A 21,406-nucleotide genomic window follows, 5' to 3' on the forward strand; every position below is an offset into this window, starting at 1 on the left:
CAAGGTGAAGAAAGTATGAAGCCAGGGCGATCAATCACCCACTAATAGCAGCAAAGACGAGAAGAAAAGGAAAGTCTATGGCAAAAGCAAACCCGACAAGCTCTTTTTGATCATGGTTAGGGTGGCATCAACACGATTCTTTCAAAGGCTGCTGACAAGCCAATTGCCCCGTTAAGGTTCAGCAAAGGCGAAAGTGCACCGTAGAGTCGCTGGGCTGATTCGAACCCCACTTTCCAGTCACGAGAATGGAATAAAGACGCCCATGCGAGATGGGAAAATGCCTGTATTCCGGTGTTAGACTATGTACTATAGATCACGAAGCTTTGATCCACGAACCTCCAGCCTTGAAGAGAGAACAGTTACACTGGCTGCTATGTGGAGACTGGCCCTGGATGTATATGCGGACGTCAATATTCAATGACAGGGTCACGGAGCCGTTCAAACTAGGAAATGATGAATCTGATGATCAGTCTTGAATAGAGAACGAGCCCTAGAAATGTCGATTTCCAATTTTGTATATGCGCCTCTGTATTCAGGCAGCTCTAACGGATGGCCTTGCAATGGTTGTTTCTGTTGTGCAACCACAACCCGGATGTGTATGTCCAACAAACTGCCAAGGGCTCGACTTTGAAAGCCGTCCTTGCCGATACTATTTCTTTTTCTTGCCTCGAGGGAAAGCTGAGCTGAAGCCGAAGCGTGCGAATTGACTTGTTTGTTGGGCGGTCGGCGTTCACAGCAATCACGGGACATTTATGGCCTGAGGCAGAAAACAACCCCGTTTCGGCGATGAAGTGGCCAAGAACTTCCATCAACCTCACCTTTGCCAGATAGCAAATCAGAAAGTCACACAACAGACTGCTGAAACATTAAAACTGTCGTTTTAGGATTCTCAGAGCCTTCTTTGCTGTGCATGGGTTGAAAGAGAGGAAGAAGAAAGAATCCTTTGTCGATTACTCCGTACCGTGGGAGCTACTCCATACTATCCATCTGATGCATGAATGAGAAAACGTGCCTTATAAAGACAATTGTCACCACAACACAGGCCGGAAATTAATTTCTGGCTCTCAATATTTGACCTTATACCGATTTGTGTCAGCAATGGATCCATCCACAGCGACCTATGAGAACGACAACGGTTCAAAAGAGGCCATCATCCATGACGAATCAAAGCACCTTATGGACGCGCGGGATGAGGAACCTGAGATACTACAAAAGGAGCTTGACGAAAGTCATCTGGCTGAGAAGGCGGATGCCATCCGGCGAGCATGCGACTTGGGAGACCTGGACGCATTGGTTTCATATGCGAGATCAGATGGTGGTTTCCTCCGGGATGACCTGCGCCAGTTAGCATGTAAGTTTGCTTCTGCCATTATGGTGCGACAGAGTCCAAGGTGGTAACATTGGTCAGGGCCAATTCTCTTACGGTGCCACCAAGGCAGACGAGATGATAATAAGGATTGGAACGAGTTGCAACGACATGCAGATGAAGACCAGGTCCAACTGGACGTACACCGGTCATTTGTCTACTACCCTAGTGGTTAGTGTCCAAGTGCCTGGTATCGAAATGCCAGAGGTGACATACTAACAGGAAATTCAGGCACCGATGAAGAATTGTCCAAAAAAAAAGACGAACTGTCAAATGTGATCACGAAAGTGTTGCGGAACTATCCCTATCTTTGCTATTTCCAGGGATACCATGACATTGTACAAGTTTTGCTTCTGGTACTGGGAGAAAAGCAAGCAGCACCAGCGGTCACCCAAGTCTCTCTCTTCCGGATACGAGATTACATGCTTCCATCGCTCAACCCATCCTTGAAACACCTGCAGATTATTCCAGCAATTATTGAACGAGCGGACCCAGGCTTGCGACAGCATCTTTCGGACGTCAGACCATTCTTCGCTCTCCCGGCTACACTTACATTATATGCGCACGATATCCAAGAGTACAGCGATATCGCCCGTCTCTTCGACTTCCTCCTCGCACATGAACCTGTCGTCCCGATCTACCTCTTTGCAGCGATCATCCTCTCCCGCAAAAAGGAACTGTTAGAGATCCCGGTTGACGAGCCGGAGATGCTGCATTTCACTCTTTCCAAACTCCCATATCCCTTAAACCTTGACGGCCTCATCCAAAGTGCCGTGAAGCTTTTCAACGACTATCCACCCGAATCATTGCCTTTCGGGGCCTGGAAGCAAATTCCGGCGTGCAGTGTGTTGAAGAGCTCTCGGCATCCTTTCCGGGAGCAGAAAGCGGAAGATGCGATAAAGCTATTTGACCAACAAACACGCCAGCTCCGAAACGACGAACTGAGGAAGAAAGCACTTGGGCTCTTGTGGGCACACAGAAAGGCCATTGGCTCCGTTGCCGTCGCCGTCTTCGTTGGTGCCGTGTCTATCTGGATACGGAAGAAGGGATTGGACGCACCCATCTGGTCGTACATCGGCAACTTCAAGGCAGCTTTTCAGGATCGCTTCTTCTAAGATAGCCCATTTGATTTCTTTTCTTATCGAACCAAAACATGTCAAAATGACTGGACTGTCCGTTCTATACAACAGGACTTTGTAATATAGGTGTGATCAAATAAAAAAAATAATAAATTCTTTGCTAACATTTCTGATCTGGCCATTCTATCAAATAATACAAATAGCTATGAGCGGCTAATCCATAAAGCCGTTGAATCTCAAAGTTTCCGTATTGCAAATTGTGGCTGGTGTGTGGCTGATAACGGCACGCGCTGATGTGTACTCTTACATCTTCCCCGTACCACAGCCTCCCCTCCCATACTATCAGTCGCTTTTGTCGCTACATTAACATCCAAGCAGAATCAGCCAAAATGGCGAATCGGGGATACGATGTTGTTGTGGATGTGGATGCAGAGGTGAGATAATTCGCATTGCTTGTTCTCGAATGAATAGTCTTGCTGATACCAGAGCTATATCCAATAGGGCGACCTCGGGCATACCGATCTCCAAGATGACCTTGAATTCCATCCGTCCAGTACGTTACTGTCTCTCGATCATACCTAACAACAGCGCTAAACAATCACCGTGAACAGACTTTGAAAGCGACCAACGCAACGCAAAAGCGCAACAAGACTCTGCACCATTCCTCGGCGGAGCAGGCCCCTCGCACGGCCGCGGCCGCGACAGGTCCCCCGGTGGCAGCGCCTCCAAGCACCGCTGGTGGTCGCTGCACTACTACGCACAATTCTTCGACGTCGACACGAACGAGGTCCTCCGCCGCTGCGTCGCTGCAGTTTACCCGCGCACCAACTTCCTCGACGTCCTAGAAGGCAACGCAGACCTGTATGGACCGTTCTGGATCGCTACGACGGTAGTTGTGATTCTCTTCCTAACGGGTACGATCTCGCAATGGCTCTCGAATAACGACGACCAGCATTTCGAGTACGATTTTACGCTTCTGTCGGGCGCGGCCGGTTTGATCTATGGGTATACGGGTGTTGTGCCTATTGCGCTGTGGGGTGCGCTGCGCTGGTTCGGTAGCTCCACTGCGGATTTGATCGAGTGCTGGGCTTTGTATGGATACTCGAATTTGATTTGGATTGCTGTTGCGCTGGTCAGTTGGAGTCCGTTGACGGCGCTGAACTGGGCTCTTGTGGGGGTTGGGTTTGGTTGGACGGTGTTCTTCTTGCTGCGCAACTTGTGGCCCGTCCTAAGTGCTACAGATGCCAAGGCGAGCAGGATTCTGCTGGTTTTGGTTATTCTGCTACATGCGGGTTTGGCGATTGCTATCAAGATCCTCTTCTTTGCGTGAGTTTCCCTGTCCTGGAACGTTTTCTGCAGGCTGGGAGGACAGAGACTAATTAATAACTATTTGAATCGCAGCCATGGAAGCCCCGTCTCCAAGAAGAACAAGCACGACGATGATGACCATGGTGACGACAAGAGGCGGATGTTTATGATGTAGAGGACCAGCGGAGGATGTCGCTATCAGTTCCACTCGTTTCTGGATTTGCTCGCCTCCATTTGACTTGCTCAGGTAGCAAGTAGTCCGTCAAGTAGGTTGTTTTCATATTGTACCTATACCTGTCCTAGGAAGAAAATGAAGAGCGCAATGGAGTTTTTTACAATGTATTCAATTGCAAGACGTTGCGAGGAGAAGTCAAGTAATAAGTATTTAACTTGGGCTATAACATTTCATCATATCAACGCCTTTTTTATTCTCCCAGGTTGCAATGAATACATGGCCACCAGGCATTCTCTCCAGCAACGCAGAAAAACCGTAACAATAACGAATCGTTTACTTGAGCTTCTTCTTGGGGCGGAGCTGGTTGGTGTGACCGCACTTCTTCTTACGGCAGTTGGTGGCACGAGGGGGGAGACGGGCCTATTAGTCGCGACAAGTCAGTAACTGATTTCATATGCAGTAATCTGGTGAAATCCGGAAACCGTTCAGAGGATCGGGAGGTAGGAACGTACGTAGCACTTGCGGCAGATGGACTTCTCGCAGTTGTACTTGGAGGCGAGAGCCTTGAGGGAGGGTTCGATGATACCACCACGGAGACGGAGGACAAGGTGAAGGGTGGACTCCTATAAATTCGCAAAAAAGCATCCGTCAGTCAACCGATTCCATCACGACCAGATATATTCCGTCTCTTCTTTCATAAAACGCGACAGTTCTGGTATATCCGAACCGTGGCGAACCCGCGCGCTTATATCCCATTCATCCGCATTGTTCAAGGGAAGCCCGTACCTTCTGGATGTTGTAGTCGCTCAGGGTGCGGCCATCCTCAAGCTGCTTACCAGCGAAGATCAGACGCTGTTGGTCCGGGGGGATACCCTCCTTGTCCTGGATCTTGGCCTTGACGTTGTCGATGGTGTCGCTCGACTCAACGTCGAGGGTAATGGTCTTACCCGTCAGGGTCTTGACGAAACTGCGATTCAGAAATCATGTCAGCCACATCATCCTTCCTTTCGATTCGAATTTCATTATTCCAGATATTTTCTCGATCGGTTCGTTTTTTATTGCCGAGCGGACCGTTTTCGATGGGCTTGGGTGGGTGGAAAAAGACCTACATCTGCACTGTAAAAACCGGGAAAAATATATTGTCAGCTTATCTCTCTCCATAACAAACGGGAACCGTAAAAAGGGACTTCATTAAACGTACTGGTTGCGATTTTTCGTTGTTGCTGGCTGACGATCGCTGGAAGGTCGGGCGTCGTAGAGACACTGGTAATTTGAGGGAATTCTCGCTTAGCAAAGGTGGACCGACCTGGTGATACCCTAAGCCCTAGACTGCTTCCGCTTTGGTCATCGCCCCGACGCAAGTGCCGTCTTGGGCTTCTCCACAGTTTCCATACTACGTATCTTTATCATGGCCTTGATGCTGATTGATAAGTTTTTGGTTTGATGTTCCTGTCACACGGATTTGCTACAGATGAGTAACTTTAGTGAAAACTCGTAGTGCGAATTCAGTGTATGCATGTCTATTCATCGATCTCTCCTGCTTCTTCTATGTCGTCTACATCTGCATCCCCCGGAAATTCCATGTCCATTACTTCCCCATAATATTCCATACGTCTCCGGTCTTCCTGCCAGTGGCCCATCCTAACTTCCGTCTGGAATACAGTCTTGACGAGGGTAGACAGAGGAATTCCGACCACCTTTGCAGCCGTTTCGTAGAAAGGCCTCACCGTCTCGGGGAGGTCGGTGTCCAGTCGATAACGGGGGTAAAATGAACCCGGGCGCGGGACTTCGCTCTCCGGGTCTGCAACAACCTTCATGGTCTTCAACTGCCGTGTCACTGTTTCTAACATCGAGTCCAATGACGCTTCATCGTCTGCTTCTGATGGCGGTGCGGTAGGCTGACTCTCCGCGCCTGTTGGACCGAGTGGAAACAGATCTGCTAGCGAATTGGCTCCTATCGGAGGCCAGAGTTAGTTGAAATCAAAGAATACAAGATCGCGGATGAACTTACCTTTGCTGCTATCCAGCCAACTTTTCTCGTACCAATCCAGGTACTCATCCAACTGATTCGGTGTCATGCTGAACACGTCTTTCTCGTTAACCAACACCTCATTGCCCTTCCCAATTCTGCCGCTAGACTTCTCCCGATTATCAAAATGTCTTTGAACCTGCGCCCAAAGCTGCCAGTCAATCGCCTGAGTGCTAGGATCTCTAGCTGATTCTGGGTATCGTTTCACGTCGTCGAATGGGAAAAGAAGCTTCGTGCTGATGACAATAAGGGTCATCATTTGGACTTCGGGTAGATGAAGAGACCGTCTTTTACCGGCGATGGTTGGTGGGTAGGTGAATGTGAACCCAACGAGTTTCTGTAGTTGCGTTACAGCGGGATATATGTCAACTGTTACCGCGTTAGCAACAAGAATAGATGTTGAAGTTATTGAGACGTACTTGGGAGTGTAAGTCTTTTGATGAATCGAAAGAGCAGGAGGGGAGCGTTCAAAGGAGGGAAGTGCACGCCGGATCTACGGTGATAGAAGAGAATCAATTCCAACGCCGCCTTGTGAAAATGCTCTGCTTTTGGTAATCTCTTTGGATTGTCAGAAGGTCTGTACGGACACCATCAAAGCTATGGAATCATACCGTAGTTTCAAAAAGCGAAAGATACTCCGGGGAAAGCTTGTCTCGCATTTCACGGGGAATGGTTTTGATTATCCTAAGATATGGGACGTCTCCCTGCATCACCATCCTAACATCATGTCAGAAAGTAGTCTATCCACAGAGTCAAACGAAAATTAACCTATGGAAGTCGGCTATACCAATAGGCAGCCTCATCAGCAGCGCACCCATGTAACAGAGAGCAATCGAGTCGACCAATCGAGGCCATTGAACGCGCTTTCCACTGGGCTTGAAAGCCTTGTCAGATTCATCGTCAGTGTCGGCGGCCTGAGAGCTGAAGACTTCCGGTTCTTCGGTCTCTGTCTCAGACATGTTAGTGTTGATTTTGCTAGAGAAGCCTTCCAAACGGAGAGCCCATAGATCACGAATGACATTCTGCAAGCCTGTTAGTCCGACTTTGCTGATTTCTTTCGGGTATAGCATTGATGGTATACCTCGAACTGAGCAGGGAAACCCCGGTCATGAACCAAGGCATGAGACTGCTTCCACAGGATCAACTGGTATATTTGCAAGAAGAGACTGTATGCCCTCTGGCCCCGATATGCTATTTCAAATATCAGTACGTAACTAACCAGAAACGAAGAAAAGGGCACTGGACGGACTCTTCTGGCTCTTCTCAACCACATCTTTCTTCACGCGGTGCGTCCTGCCCTGTACTCCATAATCTTCCGGATCTTCTTCGACTTGTCGGCCCTGAATAAGGTTAAATGGACGATCAGCATTCAATAATATTCAATGACAGTTGTCGGAACTAGAATCCGATATAGATGTACCTCTTGCTGGTGACCCCGCCGGCAGAACCAGAGCCCGTTGTCGAGATAATACCGTCTCTCACGGCACCCTTCCTGCCCACAGACCCCTCGGGTGATAGTGTATTCCATTTACGCAGTGGATCATGGTATTTGGATATCAGACATCCAGCATGGTGGTGGTGAGTATTATGCAGTGTGTGATAGGTTGGTGTCCGGAAAGAATTTTTTCCTATACGCTTGAACCGACATATGGTTCTTTGCCACGGAAGCAGAGAAAGGTTGAAACAAGGAAAAAAAAAAAGTTCAAGAGTATATAGATAAGCATTCTCTCTTTATCTGCAATCTACGGGGTCTAGAGTCTACAGAGTACATGCCTCTACGGAGTACAGATATTGAACTGGAGGAGTTCGTTGAATGATTTTATTGTTCGTCAAAAAATCGTGAACTCAGAACTATTTCTCTGACAACGCACGCTGATGCTGCCAACAGAAAAAAAAAAGCAATTCTTTTTTAATGCTCTGTCGCTTCAATGCACATCCAAGGCTATCATTAATGGACACGAGTTACACAACAGACATGCCGCTGACTGCACTCAAGGGTCGTAATCCACAAACTTGAGGACACTTGGCGAATTTCCCTTGGAAAACAAAGTTCGACAAAACGAATAAATCCGTAAGCATTCGTAGAGGAATTTATTTAGGGGCCTCCTTGACGTCCATGCAGCACTCCTCGCCCATGGAGGTCAAGATGGTGACGTCTGAAGAAAGAATTTCGAGTCAGATACTAAGCCAAAGTAACGAGAGAGCAAGTTACTTACTGAGGTCCTTCTCCTCCTCACGGAACATCTTCTGGATTCTCTCACCAAGCTCACCTTCAGGGAGCTTGACATCATCCTTGGTGTCACCGTCATCCCTCATGAGAGAGAGGAAACCATCGTCGGTGATGTCGAGCTGCATGACTCATAAGTAAATTGCACTTGGACGGTTCGATTTCCCGGGGCAACTCACAAGCTGGTATTCCTTACGGTTGACCTTGGGGACGTCCATGTTGTGGGTGGAGGGGGACAGATCTTCGAGCTTCTTGCCAGTGAATATGTCGAGGGCGACCAAGTGGACCTTGGCGTGACCGTGCTTGCCAGTCTTGGAGGTGGACATCTCGACAATCTTGCAGGGACGGTTCTTGATAACAACGTGACCGTTCTTACGCAGAGCAGAGCACTGCATGGGGAAGGTGGTCGACGCGCCAGCGTCGGCGGACTCGAAGGTCTCGTGCTATACCCACACATGTCAGTTTTCTGAAGTTCTGAATCAAACAACATATACCATTCGATTCTCATTCATCCCACGGTATCAAGAAATGGCATTTCCCTGTCTCCGTGTGTGTGCAACCATCTTCCCAGGCTCAGAAGTGGCCAAGAATAGGAGGGGAAGATGATGCGGGGCTCGAACGAGAACACAGAAAGAGATTCTATCAAGAAAGTCAGGGGTTCAGAAGAGGTACATACCTCGTCAGCCATTGTGAAGATTGGTGTTTGTAGATTTAAAGAAGGTAAAAGAAGGGAAGAAGAAGGATGACAGTGACTTGAAATATCAAAAGAGAGCGGAGGAGGATAAAAATTAAAGGAAAAAAAATCGACAAATCGACTGCGAAAAAAAGGCGGTTTTTGTTGTGGCGGGGTTTTTCTGACCCGCTAGCCTGATAGGGTCTAGCTTCGGAATATTAATTCTCCGTCTCCGATAGTCTCGTGACGAATGGCCGGGCAGTTATTGTAGAGTAGGAGTAGGAAGCTCCATATTCATGTGTTGACCGTGTGTTATTATTTCATGCGGTGATTCGCTGCTTGGCTGCTTTTTCAACTTCCCCCAATGAAAGTGTCCACGTTGCTGCGGACACCGGGTAGTACGATCGGTCAATTGCGTCTCAAATGAGGCCGGGGAAATCTGTCCGGTACCTGCACGCTTCCCCGTGCTGACCTCGCTCCCATTATGTGGCTCGACCGCATCTCAGGCAATTCGACTCCTGGACCTGGGTTCGATAGTCGCGGCAGCTCTCCTATCCCTCGAAGATCCTCTCATTTATCTCCAGTACCGCAGAACAACCGTCCGGGTTCGAATCGGCATGGCTCGTCCTTATCAGTATTGTTGACACCGAATGATTCGAATACGTCCCTTCCTGCTACGGCCCGCGATACGAATGGACGACTGAATGCGACCAAGTCTCGTCCCTCAGATGTTCTCGATCCACTCGAAGTTCTGAATGGTATTCTCAGCAAACGAAAGGGGGAGAGCGCCGCTAAGGCAACGGCATCGAACCCGGAGGTTAAGCCTTCACAGCTGGTAGAGATAATCGACTTTGGGGAACTTAGCCTTGAGGAATTCGTCGCCAAGGAGGACGAACACCGACCGAGGAGGGTTCAAAACACCGATGCTGGGGCTCAGACGATCGAGCAATTCGAGAAGGAAAGGGACAAGTTCCAGGAACTACACTTAGCGATCACGGGCTGCGACGATGTATCCAAGTCGGTCGAGACATATCTGAGTGATTTCCAGAGTGAACTAGGGAGTGTCTCGGCGGAAATCGAAAGCCTCCAGACTCGATCCATACAGCTGAATGCCATGCTGTCGAATAGGCGGAACGTAGAACAGCTTATGGGGCCCGCTGTAGAGGAAATCAGTATCTCACCAAAAGCGGTTCGGCTTATTGCAGAAGGTCCAATCGATGACAACTGGGTCAAGGCTCTCAACGAGGTTGAGACTCGAACCGCAAGTATAGAGGCAAAGGCATCCAGCTCTAGCAGCACCAAGTCCATCGATGATGTTCGTCCGCTTCTCAGCGATCTGAATAACAAGGTAAATCAACTCTTCCATTTATCATAAGAAATAATGCTCATGTCTCGCAGGCAGTTGAAAGAATCAGAGACTATCTCGTTTCCCAGATCCGGGCGTTGCGGTCACCGAATATCAATGCCCAATTGATCCAGCAACAGCGTCTGGTTAGGTTCAAGGACCTCTACAGCTACTTATCAAGAGCTCATCCGACACTTGCAGGGGAGCTCACGCAGGCATACGCCAACACGATGAGGTGGTACTACTCGTCGAATTTCAACCGTTACCTTCTAGCGCTCGAGAAGATCAAGATTTACCCTAGCGATCGGAACGATGTTCTTGGAGGAGACCCCTCAGCGCAAAGGACAGGAAATATCGTTCCTGGTGGCCGAGCTGGATCTGCAGCACACGACCCATTTTCTTTAGGACGGAGAATCGACATTCTTCGGAACGGCAATTCCATGGCTATTTCCTCTTATGTAGCCGAGGAAGATAATGCCTTCCATGGGATAGAGGTTCCCTTCCGCAACTTCAACCTTGCCATTTTGGACAACGTTTCTGCTGAATATTCGTTCATGACCGAGATGTTCTCGGCGTTGAGTTTCCACCAAATTACCCGCAAGGCCATGGAGATATTCGAACCTGTCTTCAATTTGGGGTACGGCATGACAAAACAATTGATCGAGCAGACTACGGACTCGCTGGGCGTGCTGTTATGTGTTCGCCTCAACCAGCACGCAGCTTTCGAATTGCAGCGGCGCAAAGTCCCCGTTTCCGATTCATATATCAACGGCATCAACATGCAGTTGTGGCCACGCTTCCAGGTAATCATGGACGCTCACTATGAGTCTCTCAAGCGAGTGGCGGCAAACACAGGCCGGAGTGCCGTGTCAGCCCTCTCCCTAGCAGGAGGCGATGATTTAAGCCGATCAACAGCGCCTCATTTTCTTACACAGCGATTTGGCCAACTAGTGCACGGAATCCTGGTGCTCAGCAGCGAAGCTGGGGATGACGAGCCGGTGTCCAACAGTCTGAGACGACTGACTGCTGAGTTTGATTCGCTTCTCGCGAAGTTGAGTCGGACTGGCGGAGACGCGAAACGGAGAGAGCGGTTTCTCTACAACAATTATTCTTTGATTCTCACCATTATTAGTGTATGTGCCGCAGCAGTTAGCCTCTATTCTACTAAGATTCTAACCAACGCCACAGGATACCCAAGGCAAACTAGCGACTGAGCAGAAACAGGTAAGCAGTCTTCGCCTATTCATCTTCTTTCGTTTCGGTGCTGACTTTTCTAGCATTTGGAGCAGATGCTCAAGAGTTCTGGCAAACGCGGTTAGAGCGTATGTCCTGACTTCTTCTTATTCTAAGATACGATTTTGTCTTTAGCTATCGGCATATATTCATTGATAGACTTCTTCATTTAGCGATAACACTTGTATTGCTGTAAATATCGGTCCCATACCCCGCACAGGGCGCTGAAGCGGGATGACAATGTCCAATTAACATATAGCTACATTTGCAACAATACATTTGGATACAAGTCGTTGTTTCTTCTCGGTTGTATATGCCCCTGGTAGGACGTAACCTGTAAGAGTACTGGCTTATTTATGGGTTCCGATGTCGCCATTGCGGGGAGCAATAACATCTACCCTGGTGTTTTTCCGTGCAAATGAAACTTTTTTTTTTTTCAAAATTCCTCATAGTCACGAATCCCGTACAAAAAGACCTTGCATCCTTTAAAAAATGGCGACCCGTGCCTGTCTTTCAGTTCCCCGGTCGTTCTCTTCGCATCGCTGTTTCTCCAGCACGAGAGCGGCCGCCGCGGACGTCACCCATGCGGTACCTATCTCCTCTTTTCTCATTGTTCCCAAACTTCTGAATTCAGTTAATCTGGTTCCCCAAATCACATGCGACCATGCGCTTATACTTGAAAGGTTATTGGAGCAGGTGTTGTAGGTCTCGCAGTTGCGCGCCAGTTGGCCGCGAGGGAAGGGACATCGACTATTCTACTGGAGCGACATGATGCGCCTGGGACAGAGACGAGCAGTCGGAATTCGGAGGTCAGTTTTCCTTTTTCTGGTCAGAAGCGCAGGCGCATACTGACACGGATGTTGTCTATTGCAGGTCATTCATGCCGGCTTATACTACGGAGCCGACTCCCTCAAGACCAAGCTATGTATCGAAGGAAAACAGATGATGTACGACCTGTGCGCAAAACGCGGAATTCCCCACATTAACACCAGGAAGTGGATCGTCGCGCAAACCGAAGAACAATGGGAGGCATCTCTCCGCGTCCACGAACACGCGCAGACCATTGGCGTCCCGACACGGGTTGTGGGCCGCGACGAAGCACAAAGAAGAGAACCAGAGGTCCGCGCAGAGGCGGGTATTGTTGAGAGTCCGACAACGGGAATTGTCGACAGTCACTCACTGATGACTTTCTTGCAAGGGGACCTCGAGGACCGTGGAGGTGACTGCGCGTTCCTGACGAGCGTGACGGGAATCGAGGCGTTGAATGGTGGTCGGAATGGGTATAAGATTATGGCTGTCTCGCCGGATGGAGAGGAGACGAGCATCACGGCGGAAACATTGGTCAACAGTGCAGGGAACTCTGCGTGCTGGATTAACAATATGGTTCTGCCGGAGGAGAGGCACCGGATTCCCTACTATGCTAAGGGCACCTATTTCTCCTACTCTGCCTCGCAACCAAAAACGTCTGTTCTGGTGTATCCGGCTACTTTGCCTGGTACTGGCGGTTTGGGAACCCATCTTACATTGGACATGGGTGGTCGCATTCGTTTTGGTCCTGATGTCGAATGGGTGGACGATCCGACCGACCTGAGACCTAGTCCGGCGCGACTGCAGCAGGCGTTACCTGAGATCCTATCCTATCTTCCTCGCGTCAACCCAGAAGCCATTGATCTGGATTATTGCGGGATCCGGCCTAAACTGGGTCGCGGCGGCGCGGTGAATACAGGAAAGGGTTTCCAGGACTTCATTATACAGGAGGAAGAGGGCTTCCCTGGGTTTATTAACCTGCTGGGAATTGAGAGCCCGGGGTTAACAAGCTCTCTTGCTATTGGAAAGATGGTCGAGGGTCTGCTGTATAGATAGGTGGCGGCTACTTGACTGCATATACATACTTTCTTGATACTCTGTAAATAAAACCATCCATACCGCACGAATTATGTCCTGAGACACTATAATAAATAAGTGACTATTTGGGATACCATAATTAGTGATTGTTGGAGAGGCATCTTGGCCGTACCTGCCTTTAGCGGGGTCTTCTACAAGAACAAGTGTGATTAATTTATCTAACTGCTTATTCCCTATGCTATACCCTGGTGGCGGCTTCCCTTTCATCTCCAGGCGGACCCGTGGAAGTGCTCGGGAGTGGAGCAGTCAAGTTGGCGAGCCCCCGAGGACCCGAGAATGTATGCGCTTCTCCTGAAGAAAACGCTCTTCACCTTCCTACAGCAAGCTGCATGCTATCAGCTACGCCAACTCAAGGATTATTATGTTGGGACCGTGTTTTATGGAACAATATACACAGGTTTTACAGAGCGGTGCTTGCAGGAGCTTCTCATGGAGAGCCGCCTTCGGCAGAGGGCGTTGGATACGGCATGTTGAGCTTTTTGGGCTCCATGTGAGGGAACTGGAGATGTTGCAACAGCAGGTTGAGGGTCGTGATTCGGACTGAGCGTTTCTTGAATTATATTTGTCCGTGCAAGCCAATACTGTGACTTTATATGAATGATGAATAAAGGGTTAATAAGCGCGTTGTTAATGTATACCATAGCATAGGAGCTCTAATACTCATCCGTACCAAGAGATATTTCTGGCTGGAGAGTGCCATTAACTTTTTTTAGTTTGCACCTTCGAGTTGACACAATCCTCTGACGTACTTCCATGAGCGAATAGATCTTATTTCAGAAACTTCGTGGCCTGAGGCACTGAACTAAAGTCGATCTCTGAAAATTCCGGTGCAGAATTTTGCACCCATTACTTCAGAGATACAAAACAAACCGTCGCCATGGGTGAAATCGGCGAACATTATCGCGACTACAGAGCACACAAGAAACAGCAAAGGGATCGTCGTCTGAAGCAACAGGCCGAAAAAGAGGTAAGGGAGTTGAACCGCCAGAATATCATACCCTTCAACAGCCAACAACAACCAGAACCAGAACCAGAACCAGAACCAGAACACCCCACGCACCCGCTGCTGGGATTGGATGCTGGTCGGGGGTACAACCCACTACGCAAAAAACCGTTCTGCGTTCACCGACTACCGTCGCACACGATGTGAAATCAGAAACTCCCTCTATGGTGGCTCCGTGCGTGTATCTGGCATCGGCACCGTGAAACTGGAGGTGACCCGTGCCCCAAATGATCCGAGGACGTACACCTTGGTCCTGGATGATGTGCTGCACATTCCCGACTCAATTTGTAATGGGGTTAGCATCGATACGCTTTCGATTCAGGAGGGTCGCTCGCTGGGTATGCAGGGAATGAAGTTCTGGGATTCGCGTACTAAGGAACCATTGTTTTATGGAGAGCGCTATTGCGGGCTGTTCCGGGTTGTACTTGCAGGCAGACCGCAGGGGGAGACGTATTTGACAGATGGTGGTATAAAATTCCTGAGTATCCATGCTTCGACTGAGGATCTGGTGGGCCTACGCAAGCTATGGCGGACCTACAGAGAGTACAAACGACTTCAAGAAGATATTCGTCTGAAGCAGCAGGCTTTAAAGAAACAAGGGTCAACCCGCCAGAATGACACCACGTCCACCACCCCTACTCCCAACCCCGCAGTCAACAACAGAAACCAAGACCTGGGTAAGGGAGAACAGAAGACTAAGACACCAACAAAGCTGACGCCTCGAACACCCCCGAACACCCGCCGCTGCTGGGACTGGATGATGGTTAGCGGTTCCGCTCACTACGCCAGGAACCGCTCGTCATTCAGCGACTACCGTCGCACTCGCGGCCAGGCTACTCTCTCTACTTCCCCAGGCGCCGGTGTGACCCAAGTCCTGGGCATCGGAACCGTGAAGCTGAATATGATCCGCGGCCCCGATGATCCGAGAACCTACACACTTGTTCTGGAGAACGTGTTGCACATACCATCCGCGATCTGCAATGGAATCAGTATTTCCTTACTGCACGTCAAATATGATGTGATGAACAGGAGGGTATTTGACTCGCGTACAAAGGAGCCGTTGTTTTATGGAAAGAAATATTGCGGTCTGGCTAGGGCTGTTGTTGCGGGTGATCCGCAGGGGGAGACATATATGGATGATGAAACGGTATATATGTTGAGTATTCATGCCACGGATGAGGATTTGAAGAGCTTGTTTCGGAAGACTAAGCATCGAGTGTCGTGATTGAAGTGAACAGGGTATTTTCTACTTTTGTTTGATTGTGTTTGAGTTCTGATACTATCACTTCATGAGCAACTACAGTGGTACTGCGGAAGCCTGGCAAACCGGACTATGCAGATCCAAAGGCATACAGACCAATAGCACTGCTGAACACAATTGGAAAAGCACTAGAAGCAGTTATCGCAACCCGCATAAGTTACATGGTTGAAGTGTACAGTCTCCTACCACAGACCCACATTGGTGGCCGCAGAGGGGGATCATGTAAACATGCTATTCACCTCCTGCTGGAACGAGTCCATGCATCCTGGCGTACTGGCGCATTGGTAGCCACACTGCTCACCCTGGATGTTAGTGGTGCATTTGACAACGCTGCACATAAACGCTTGATCCATAACCTCCGGAAACGAAGGGTTCCAATCAATGCTGTCAACTGGATAGCAAGCTTCCTACACCACCGCATCACAGATATTGTACTGATGGAGGGTGCAACAGGCCAGTTTACCACAAATATTGGCATACCCCAAGGCTCACCTCTCTCTCCAATACTTTACCTGTTCTACAATGCAGACTTAATCGACCAAATACATGAGGCTTACCCTGGAAAAGCTATGGTCACTGGCTACATTGATGATATGTGCATACTTGTCTGGAGCTGAGCTGCTGCAGCTAACTGCCGACGTCCTGAACAAATACACAAAATAGCAGAACAATGGGAAACTCAACATGCCTCCAAGTTTGCCCCAGCAAAATATGGTCTGATACATCTGTGGCGGAAGGTCCGACGCGTTCCTAGACCCTTGAGCTCAACCAATGCTTCAGTCAAAGTGCAAGGGGTAGAGGTTAAGCCAGTGCCTACCCTTCACTACCTCGGTGTCCAGCTAGACCAGCATCTCACTGGCATGAAACAAATTGAACATGCCCAAGTTAAAGCAACTGAAATGATAGCAGCCCTTTGCTCCATAGCAGGATCAACTTGGGGTATCACCCTATCCCATCTCCGCCAAATGTACACAGCAGTCTTATGGCCACAGATCGCTTTTGCCAGTTCCACATGGTTCATACGGGCTGGATGGGGCTTCACGGCGGCAGAAAATGCTGCTAGGAAAGCGATGGAATCTATCCAGCACAAGGCCCTCTATAGGATTGCCGGCGCATTTAGAACGACCTCTCGAGCTGCTTTAGAGATATGTCTCAACATACCTCCTCCAATGATTGCACTGGAGCGCGCGGCTAAAGAATCATATCTCCGGATAGCCACCTCCCCCTAATGGCCACCCTCATTGAGATACGCCGCTCTGGCCAACGACCAGCACCAAGGAATGCACAGGAGCGGCGCATGCGATGGTTCACCAACCCAGACCAAGACCCCCTGACATCACCACTAGAACAATGGGGCCGGCGAACTGTGATCTCTCAGAACAGACTGGAGGTTATACACCCACATGTGACCTCACCATGGTGGTCAGGCCTGGAATCCCACATAGCAGAAACTCAGGAAGATGCCTTAGCAGCTCACCAAACCGCCTTACATAGCGGCGCTGACATCATTGCATACACAGATGGCAGCTTGACAGAACAGGGAGTTGGAGCAGCAGTGGTTTCACCTCTAGGGCGCCAGGCAGTTCACATTGGCTCCCCAGCTACTCATACTGTATATGCAGCGGAATTGCGAGGCATAGAGATGGCTCTCACCCAAATATGCAAAATATTTGGACCGACATCACAATGTTCCCATCGGGCCTATACAGCAATCATCTTTACAGACAATCAGGCGGCAATTCAAACGTGTTCAGCTCCAGGAAGGTCTTCTGGCCAATATATCCTGAGCGAGATTACATGCACTGCATCTCACCTACAGGAACGCGACTGGAATGTACAGCTGTATTGGCTCCCAGGTCATGAAGGCATCTACGGCAATGAGTGTGCTGAGGCTCTTGCAAAAGAGGCTGCTAATTCCCCGGCACCCAATTATGTGGAGGAGCTCACTCTCGTGGCTAGCACTCAAAGAGCCCTCCGCATAGAAGCAGCAAGCGCATGGAAGTCTGAATGGGCTACCTCCACCCACGGGAACTCCCTCCGTCGTTTATGGAAAGAACCCTCAAAAGCACCCATGCAATTATACCAAGGCCTACAAAGAGCCGCCACATCAGTCCTCATTCAAATGCAAACTGGGAAGATTGCGCTGGCTAGTTATCTTGGTACCTTTAACGCTATGGAATCAACTGAATGACCTTGTGGACGTGGTCGTCAAGATATACGCCATGTTCTCCTCCACTGTACAAACCAGGCAGGCCCCCGGATGTGCCATCTTACACAGGGGTCAAGGCGGGAGTTGGATTACCGGGCCTACCTAACACGGCCAGACCTGGTACCAAAGGCAGTGCGCTTTATGCTTGACACAGGCGTCCTAAGCCAGTCTCAGACTCTACCAACCACATACCGAGTCACAACAACGGACACGAAGCAACTGGCAGCATAGTGCAGCCGAGGTTAAACGCTTGCAGAAGTAGGGAAGGAAACGAGATAGTATCCAACAGGCCCATGGACCTTCGTGGCCATGGGAACAGCAGTACAAAAACAGTAGCACGGGACATACAACATGCGGAATAGCATATCAGGATGTATGTAGAAAAGCGACGATGTACATAGCGATTACCACTACGGTGGCTTACCCGGCCGCCCCGCAGGACCTGCCGCCACTCGGCCTATAGGGCTGACAGATGCATGTACGAACAATAATAATAATAATAATAATAATAATATCACTTCATGAGATTATCCATAGTAAAATTCAGCGCATGTGGGACATTTGCCACCGGCTCCTGGTAGAAACAAGCTTGGAAATAATACCTTGAATGAACATATATGGACTTGAATCAAAGATCAGAAAAATGAGAAACCAAAAATGAAAGCAAAAAGGCAGGGAGGGGTTCGAACCTGGCTAGGCAGAACTAACGAACCCCCCTACATGGCGGGATTATAGGCCAGGCCCATGCAGCACCTTTCCATTTGCCTGTTCAACATTTTGATATATTAGTCTACTGATTCATTTGTTGGAGGTACGCAAGGCAGAAACTGGATGGTATTTAACAGTATCCTGAGCCACTCATAGGTTGGAGGTGGTGTTAGACCCGACCCGTCGGTCCGTTCAGACGACCTCCGACCTACGATAGCTTCAAAACTTGACATATCCGTCACTTTGAAACAGTTGCATTGCTCAAGGAGTGACTTCAGCCTTACTGTCTCGAGAAGCCGCTTATTTGAAGACACTAGGCCTACTGGAAGCACTTCGTACCATTATTACTGTAAACTTCGACCTTTACAGAACAAACCATCCTCATGGGCGAAATCGGGGAGCACTTCCGTGGCTACAAAAGCACAAAGAGCAGTAAAAGGATCGTCGCCGAAAGAACCGTAAAGCAAAACGAAAGGAGAACTACCAAAATACCACCAACTCTACCCACCCCCCCGCGCGAACAAAAAAACAACACGCGCTGCTGGGACTGGGTAATGGTCTCAGGTACAAGCCATTATACCAAGAATCGCTCATCATTCAGCACCTACCAGCGTGCCCCATGTGAAATCAATCAATCTCCCTTTCCGAGCGGCCCAACGCTTATCCTGGGCGTTTGAACTGTGAAGTTGGAGATGGTCTGCGGCCCGAAAGACCCAAAGACTTACACCCTGGTCCTGGAGAATGTACTGCATATGCCCACGACAATTTGTAACGGGATCAACATCACTTTGCTTGCGCGCCAGCATAACTCCATGCTGGTGGATATATGGGACAATAGCGTGTCTGATAAGTACACGGGGGAGCCGTTGTTTTATGGGAGATATATTGGTGGGATCAGTAGGGCTGTTATTGAGGGAAATCCGCGGGGGGTGACGTATTTGAGGGATTGGGGGGGCTTATCTGCTGAGATTTTGGGCTAAGCGTGAGAATCTGGGAATATTAGCTCGGCTGATTGAGAATGGGAGATGAATATTTGGGCTCCGGCTCATAGATACATGTTGATACATTGATAACGTTTATACCAATATTTCCTGGTCTACATTTTTTACTTTCATAGGCCCTAATTCCTGCTTTTGATACCAATTAGGACCTTTACATTCACTGCTTCAGAAGCGCTATGGCATTTGTAGCTCGAGGCATTGAGAACTCATTGACGACGGTGGCACTCCATTCACTTTTCCAAAGTACAACATTAAATCTTGACTATGACAACATGAAAGAATATGTAAACGCTTTTGGAGATTAATTCACTTCATTTCAACGCCAGAATCACACATATAGCATCCATCTCTGATTCCAGCAGGCTCTGTCCAACACATCATCCGGAAAACCAATGCCGCCAATCCACTGTGCCCATTTCTTTTCCATGTTTATTTATCGCGTCAAGAAAGGAATTGGCTTCTCTATTATTTTGAGAATCGAGAAGCTGATAACGGCCAGAAACTTGGTGATTGATATTGACAGGTTTCAGTTGTTGGTCGACCAATGCTGATGAGACGTGCGCCTGTTCTTGGCCGTCATTCAATTAAGTAAACAAATTAAGATTGCATTCTTGTTTGCCAGTGGATGTATCCCGGGTCCTGGTGCCGAAGAACAAGAACGATGACAAACGGGACGAAATTGGCATTGTCGCCGATCTCATGAGAACTACTATGCGCCGTCTCACTGGACAGGTCTCAATTCCAGTCTCCATGGCTAACGGCTTCAGATTGCTTATTCCCGTCCTGTGTCCGGCGTTCATGCAGCTCGCATGTCTCTTTTTTTTTTTTTTTTTTCCAGCCCTTTACTCAAATCGGATCGGCGATAGCTCCTTTCCGGAGTTGACGAGCGCAGGCATTATTATTATGATTGCAAGTGAGATATGGCTATTGTACGGCTACAACATCGCATATACGGATTATGACGAGAAATTTGCTGAACCATAGACGCCTGCAGTCTCGTTCATGTTACCGACGGGTCACCTAAAGAAGATTATATCGACTCTCGCATTACTACCCGCCCCTCTACCCCCCAAAAAAATAATGCAATTGTGCCCGGAAGAGCTGTCTTACATTACAGGCATTCATTATAAATGTGTGTGGTAGCAAAAGAACCTGTCTTCGTCCATTAAATATGTCAGCTGCTTGAACTCGGCATGTTTCTCATGCTGGATCTTGTTCAAATCCCCCATGATAAATGCGGAATCACGGCAAGGCTTACTAGCCATAGCGCTACCCCACACAGGAGATTATGGCAGCGAAGTTGGAAGCCGCGTCCATAAAGTTAAACAAATTCTTTAGCCCTCGTTCTAGTAAAGACGGTCTTACAGGGCATCAGTATCGCCTGTCGATGAGGTGTTCTCACCTGCGCATTATGAAGATAGTGATAAAGTCACCCCTGGTGAACTCGTTTCAAATCAGGAGATACATAAGCTTATGAAGGAGGACAAGGTTGAATTGTAGAGTGATAGTACTGCCATGGCATCAACACTATCGATGACTGGAGACATGTTGGCAGCAGCCATAATGCAAGAGAGATGCGGGGGTACAGGTATTTCCCGGGTGTCTTTGCAATCATCCCGTTCTCAAAGTTATCGTTTTTGGCGTGTTGGGTCTGTTCAAGGCCCTTCAAAAACGGCTTGATGTCCAGTGTGCGCGAGTCACAACAACGGCTACTGGCCGTGGAGGTACCCATCAAAAGAATTAATGACATGGTATAGCAGGAACTAAGAAAGTTAGCGAATTTTCTCGAACCGGATAGCTGAGAGATGCATAAGCTCCATAAAGGAGAGGGGTGTCGATTTTGAAAGTGATAGCACAGCAGTGGTACTACTGATAGCGACAACA

General features: G+C 48.8%; 7 protein-coding genes across 7 annotated transcripts; 5 read left to right on the forward strand and 2 right to left on the reverse strand.

Annotated features, from left to right (window-relative positions):
* Positions 1 to 1,098: 1,098 nt before the first annotated feature.
* On the forward strand, positions 1,099 to 2,481 carry ACHE_11576S (TBC domain-containing protein; the record flags this gene model as incomplete). The annotated part of the gene is made up of 3 exons (XM_043276160.1): positions 1,099 to 1,351; positions 1,409 to 1,537; positions 1,598 to 2,481. 3 exons carry the CDS (start codon positions 1,099 to 1,101, stop codon positions 2,479 to 2,481), a joined length of 1,266 nt encoding a protein of 421 aa, XP_043132696.1.
* Positions 2,482 to 2,834: 353 nt separating this feature from the next.
* ACHE_11577S (Yip1 family protein) lies at positions 2,835 to 3,928 on the forward strand (the record flags this gene model as incomplete). Its single annotated transcript, XM_043276161.1, has 4 exons — positions 2,835 to 2,879; positions 2,947 to 2,998; positions 3,057 to 3,771; positions 3,847 to 3,928. The coding sequence occupies 4 exons, from the start codon at positions 2,835 to 2,837 to the stop codon at positions 3,926 to 3,928; spliced, it is 894 nt and encodes a 297-aa protein (XP_043132697.1).
* A 1,520-nt stretch (positions 3,929 to 5,448) lies between these two features.
* On the reverse strand, positions 5,449 to 7,485 carry RRN7 (TFIIB-type zinc finger domain-containing protein; the record flags this gene model as incomplete). Its single annotated transcript, XM_043276162.1, has 8 exons — positions 5,449 to 5,882; positions 5,940 to 6,326; positions 6,377 to 6,515; positions 6,569 to 6,674; positions 6,726 to 6,979; positions 7,039 to 7,148; positions 7,207 to 7,297; positions 7,378 to 7,485. The coding sequence occupies 8 exons, from the start codon at positions 7,483 to 7,485 to the stop codon at positions 5,449 to 5,451; spliced, it is 1,629 nt and encodes a 542-aa protein (XP_043132698.1).
* A 563-nt stretch (positions 7,486 to 8,048) lies between these two features.
* Positions 8,049 to 8,872, reverse strand: TIF51_1 (Eukaryotic translation initiation factor eIF-5A; the record flags this gene model as incomplete). The annotated part of the gene is made up of 4 exons (XM_043276163.1): positions 8,049 to 8,113; positions 8,174 to 8,306; positions 8,364 to 8,627; positions 8,861 to 8,872. The coding sequence occupies 4 exons, from the start codon at positions 8,870 to 8,872 to the stop codon at positions 8,049 to 8,051; spliced, it is 474 nt and encodes a 157-aa protein (XP_043132699.1).
* A 469-nt stretch (positions 8,873 to 9,341) lies between these two features.
* ACHE_11580S (putative GARP complex subunit (Sac2)) lies at positions 9,342 to 11,521 on the forward strand (the record flags this gene model as incomplete). Its single annotated transcript, XM_043276165.1, has 4 exons — positions 9,342 to 10,205; positions 10,256 to 11,335; positions 11,391 to 11,426; positions 11,480 to 11,521. 4 exons carry the CDS (start codon positions 9,342 to 9,344, stop codon positions 11,519 to 11,521), a joined length of 2,022 nt encoding a protein of 673 aa, XP_043132700.1.
* Positions 11,522 to 11,927: 406 nt separating this feature from the next.
* Positions 11,928 to 13,298, forward strand: ACHE_11581S (NAD(P)/FAD-dependent oxidoreductase; the record flags this gene model as incomplete). The annotated part of the gene is made up of 3 exons (XM_043276166.1): positions 11,928 to 12,023; positions 12,119 to 12,244; positions 12,309 to 13,298. 3 exons carry the CDS (start codon positions 11,928 to 11,930, stop codon positions 13,296 to 13,298), a joined length of 1,212 nt encoding a protein of 403 aa, XP_043132701.1.
* A 919-nt stretch (positions 13,299 to 14,217) lies between these two features.
* On the forward strand, positions 14,218 to 15,568 carry ACHE_11582S (uncharacterized protein; the record flags this gene model as incomplete). Its single annotated transcript, XM_043276167.1, has 2 exons — positions 14,218 to 14,307; positions 14,363 to 15,568. The coding sequence occupies 2 exons, from the start codon at positions 14,218 to 14,220 to the stop codon at positions 15,566 to 15,568; spliced, it is 1,296 nt and encodes a 431-aa protein (XP_043132702.1).
* Between the last annotated feature and the right edge of the window lie 5,838 nt (positions 15,569 to 21,406).

This window comes from Aspergillus chevalieri, chromosome 1 (genome assembly GCF_016861735.1).
Source record: "Aspergillus chevalieri M1 DNA, chromosome 1, nearly complete sequence".
NCBI classification, from domain to species: Eukaryota; Fungi; Ascomycota; class Eurotiomycetes; order Eurotiales; family Aspergillaceae; genus Aspergillus; species Aspergillus chevalieri.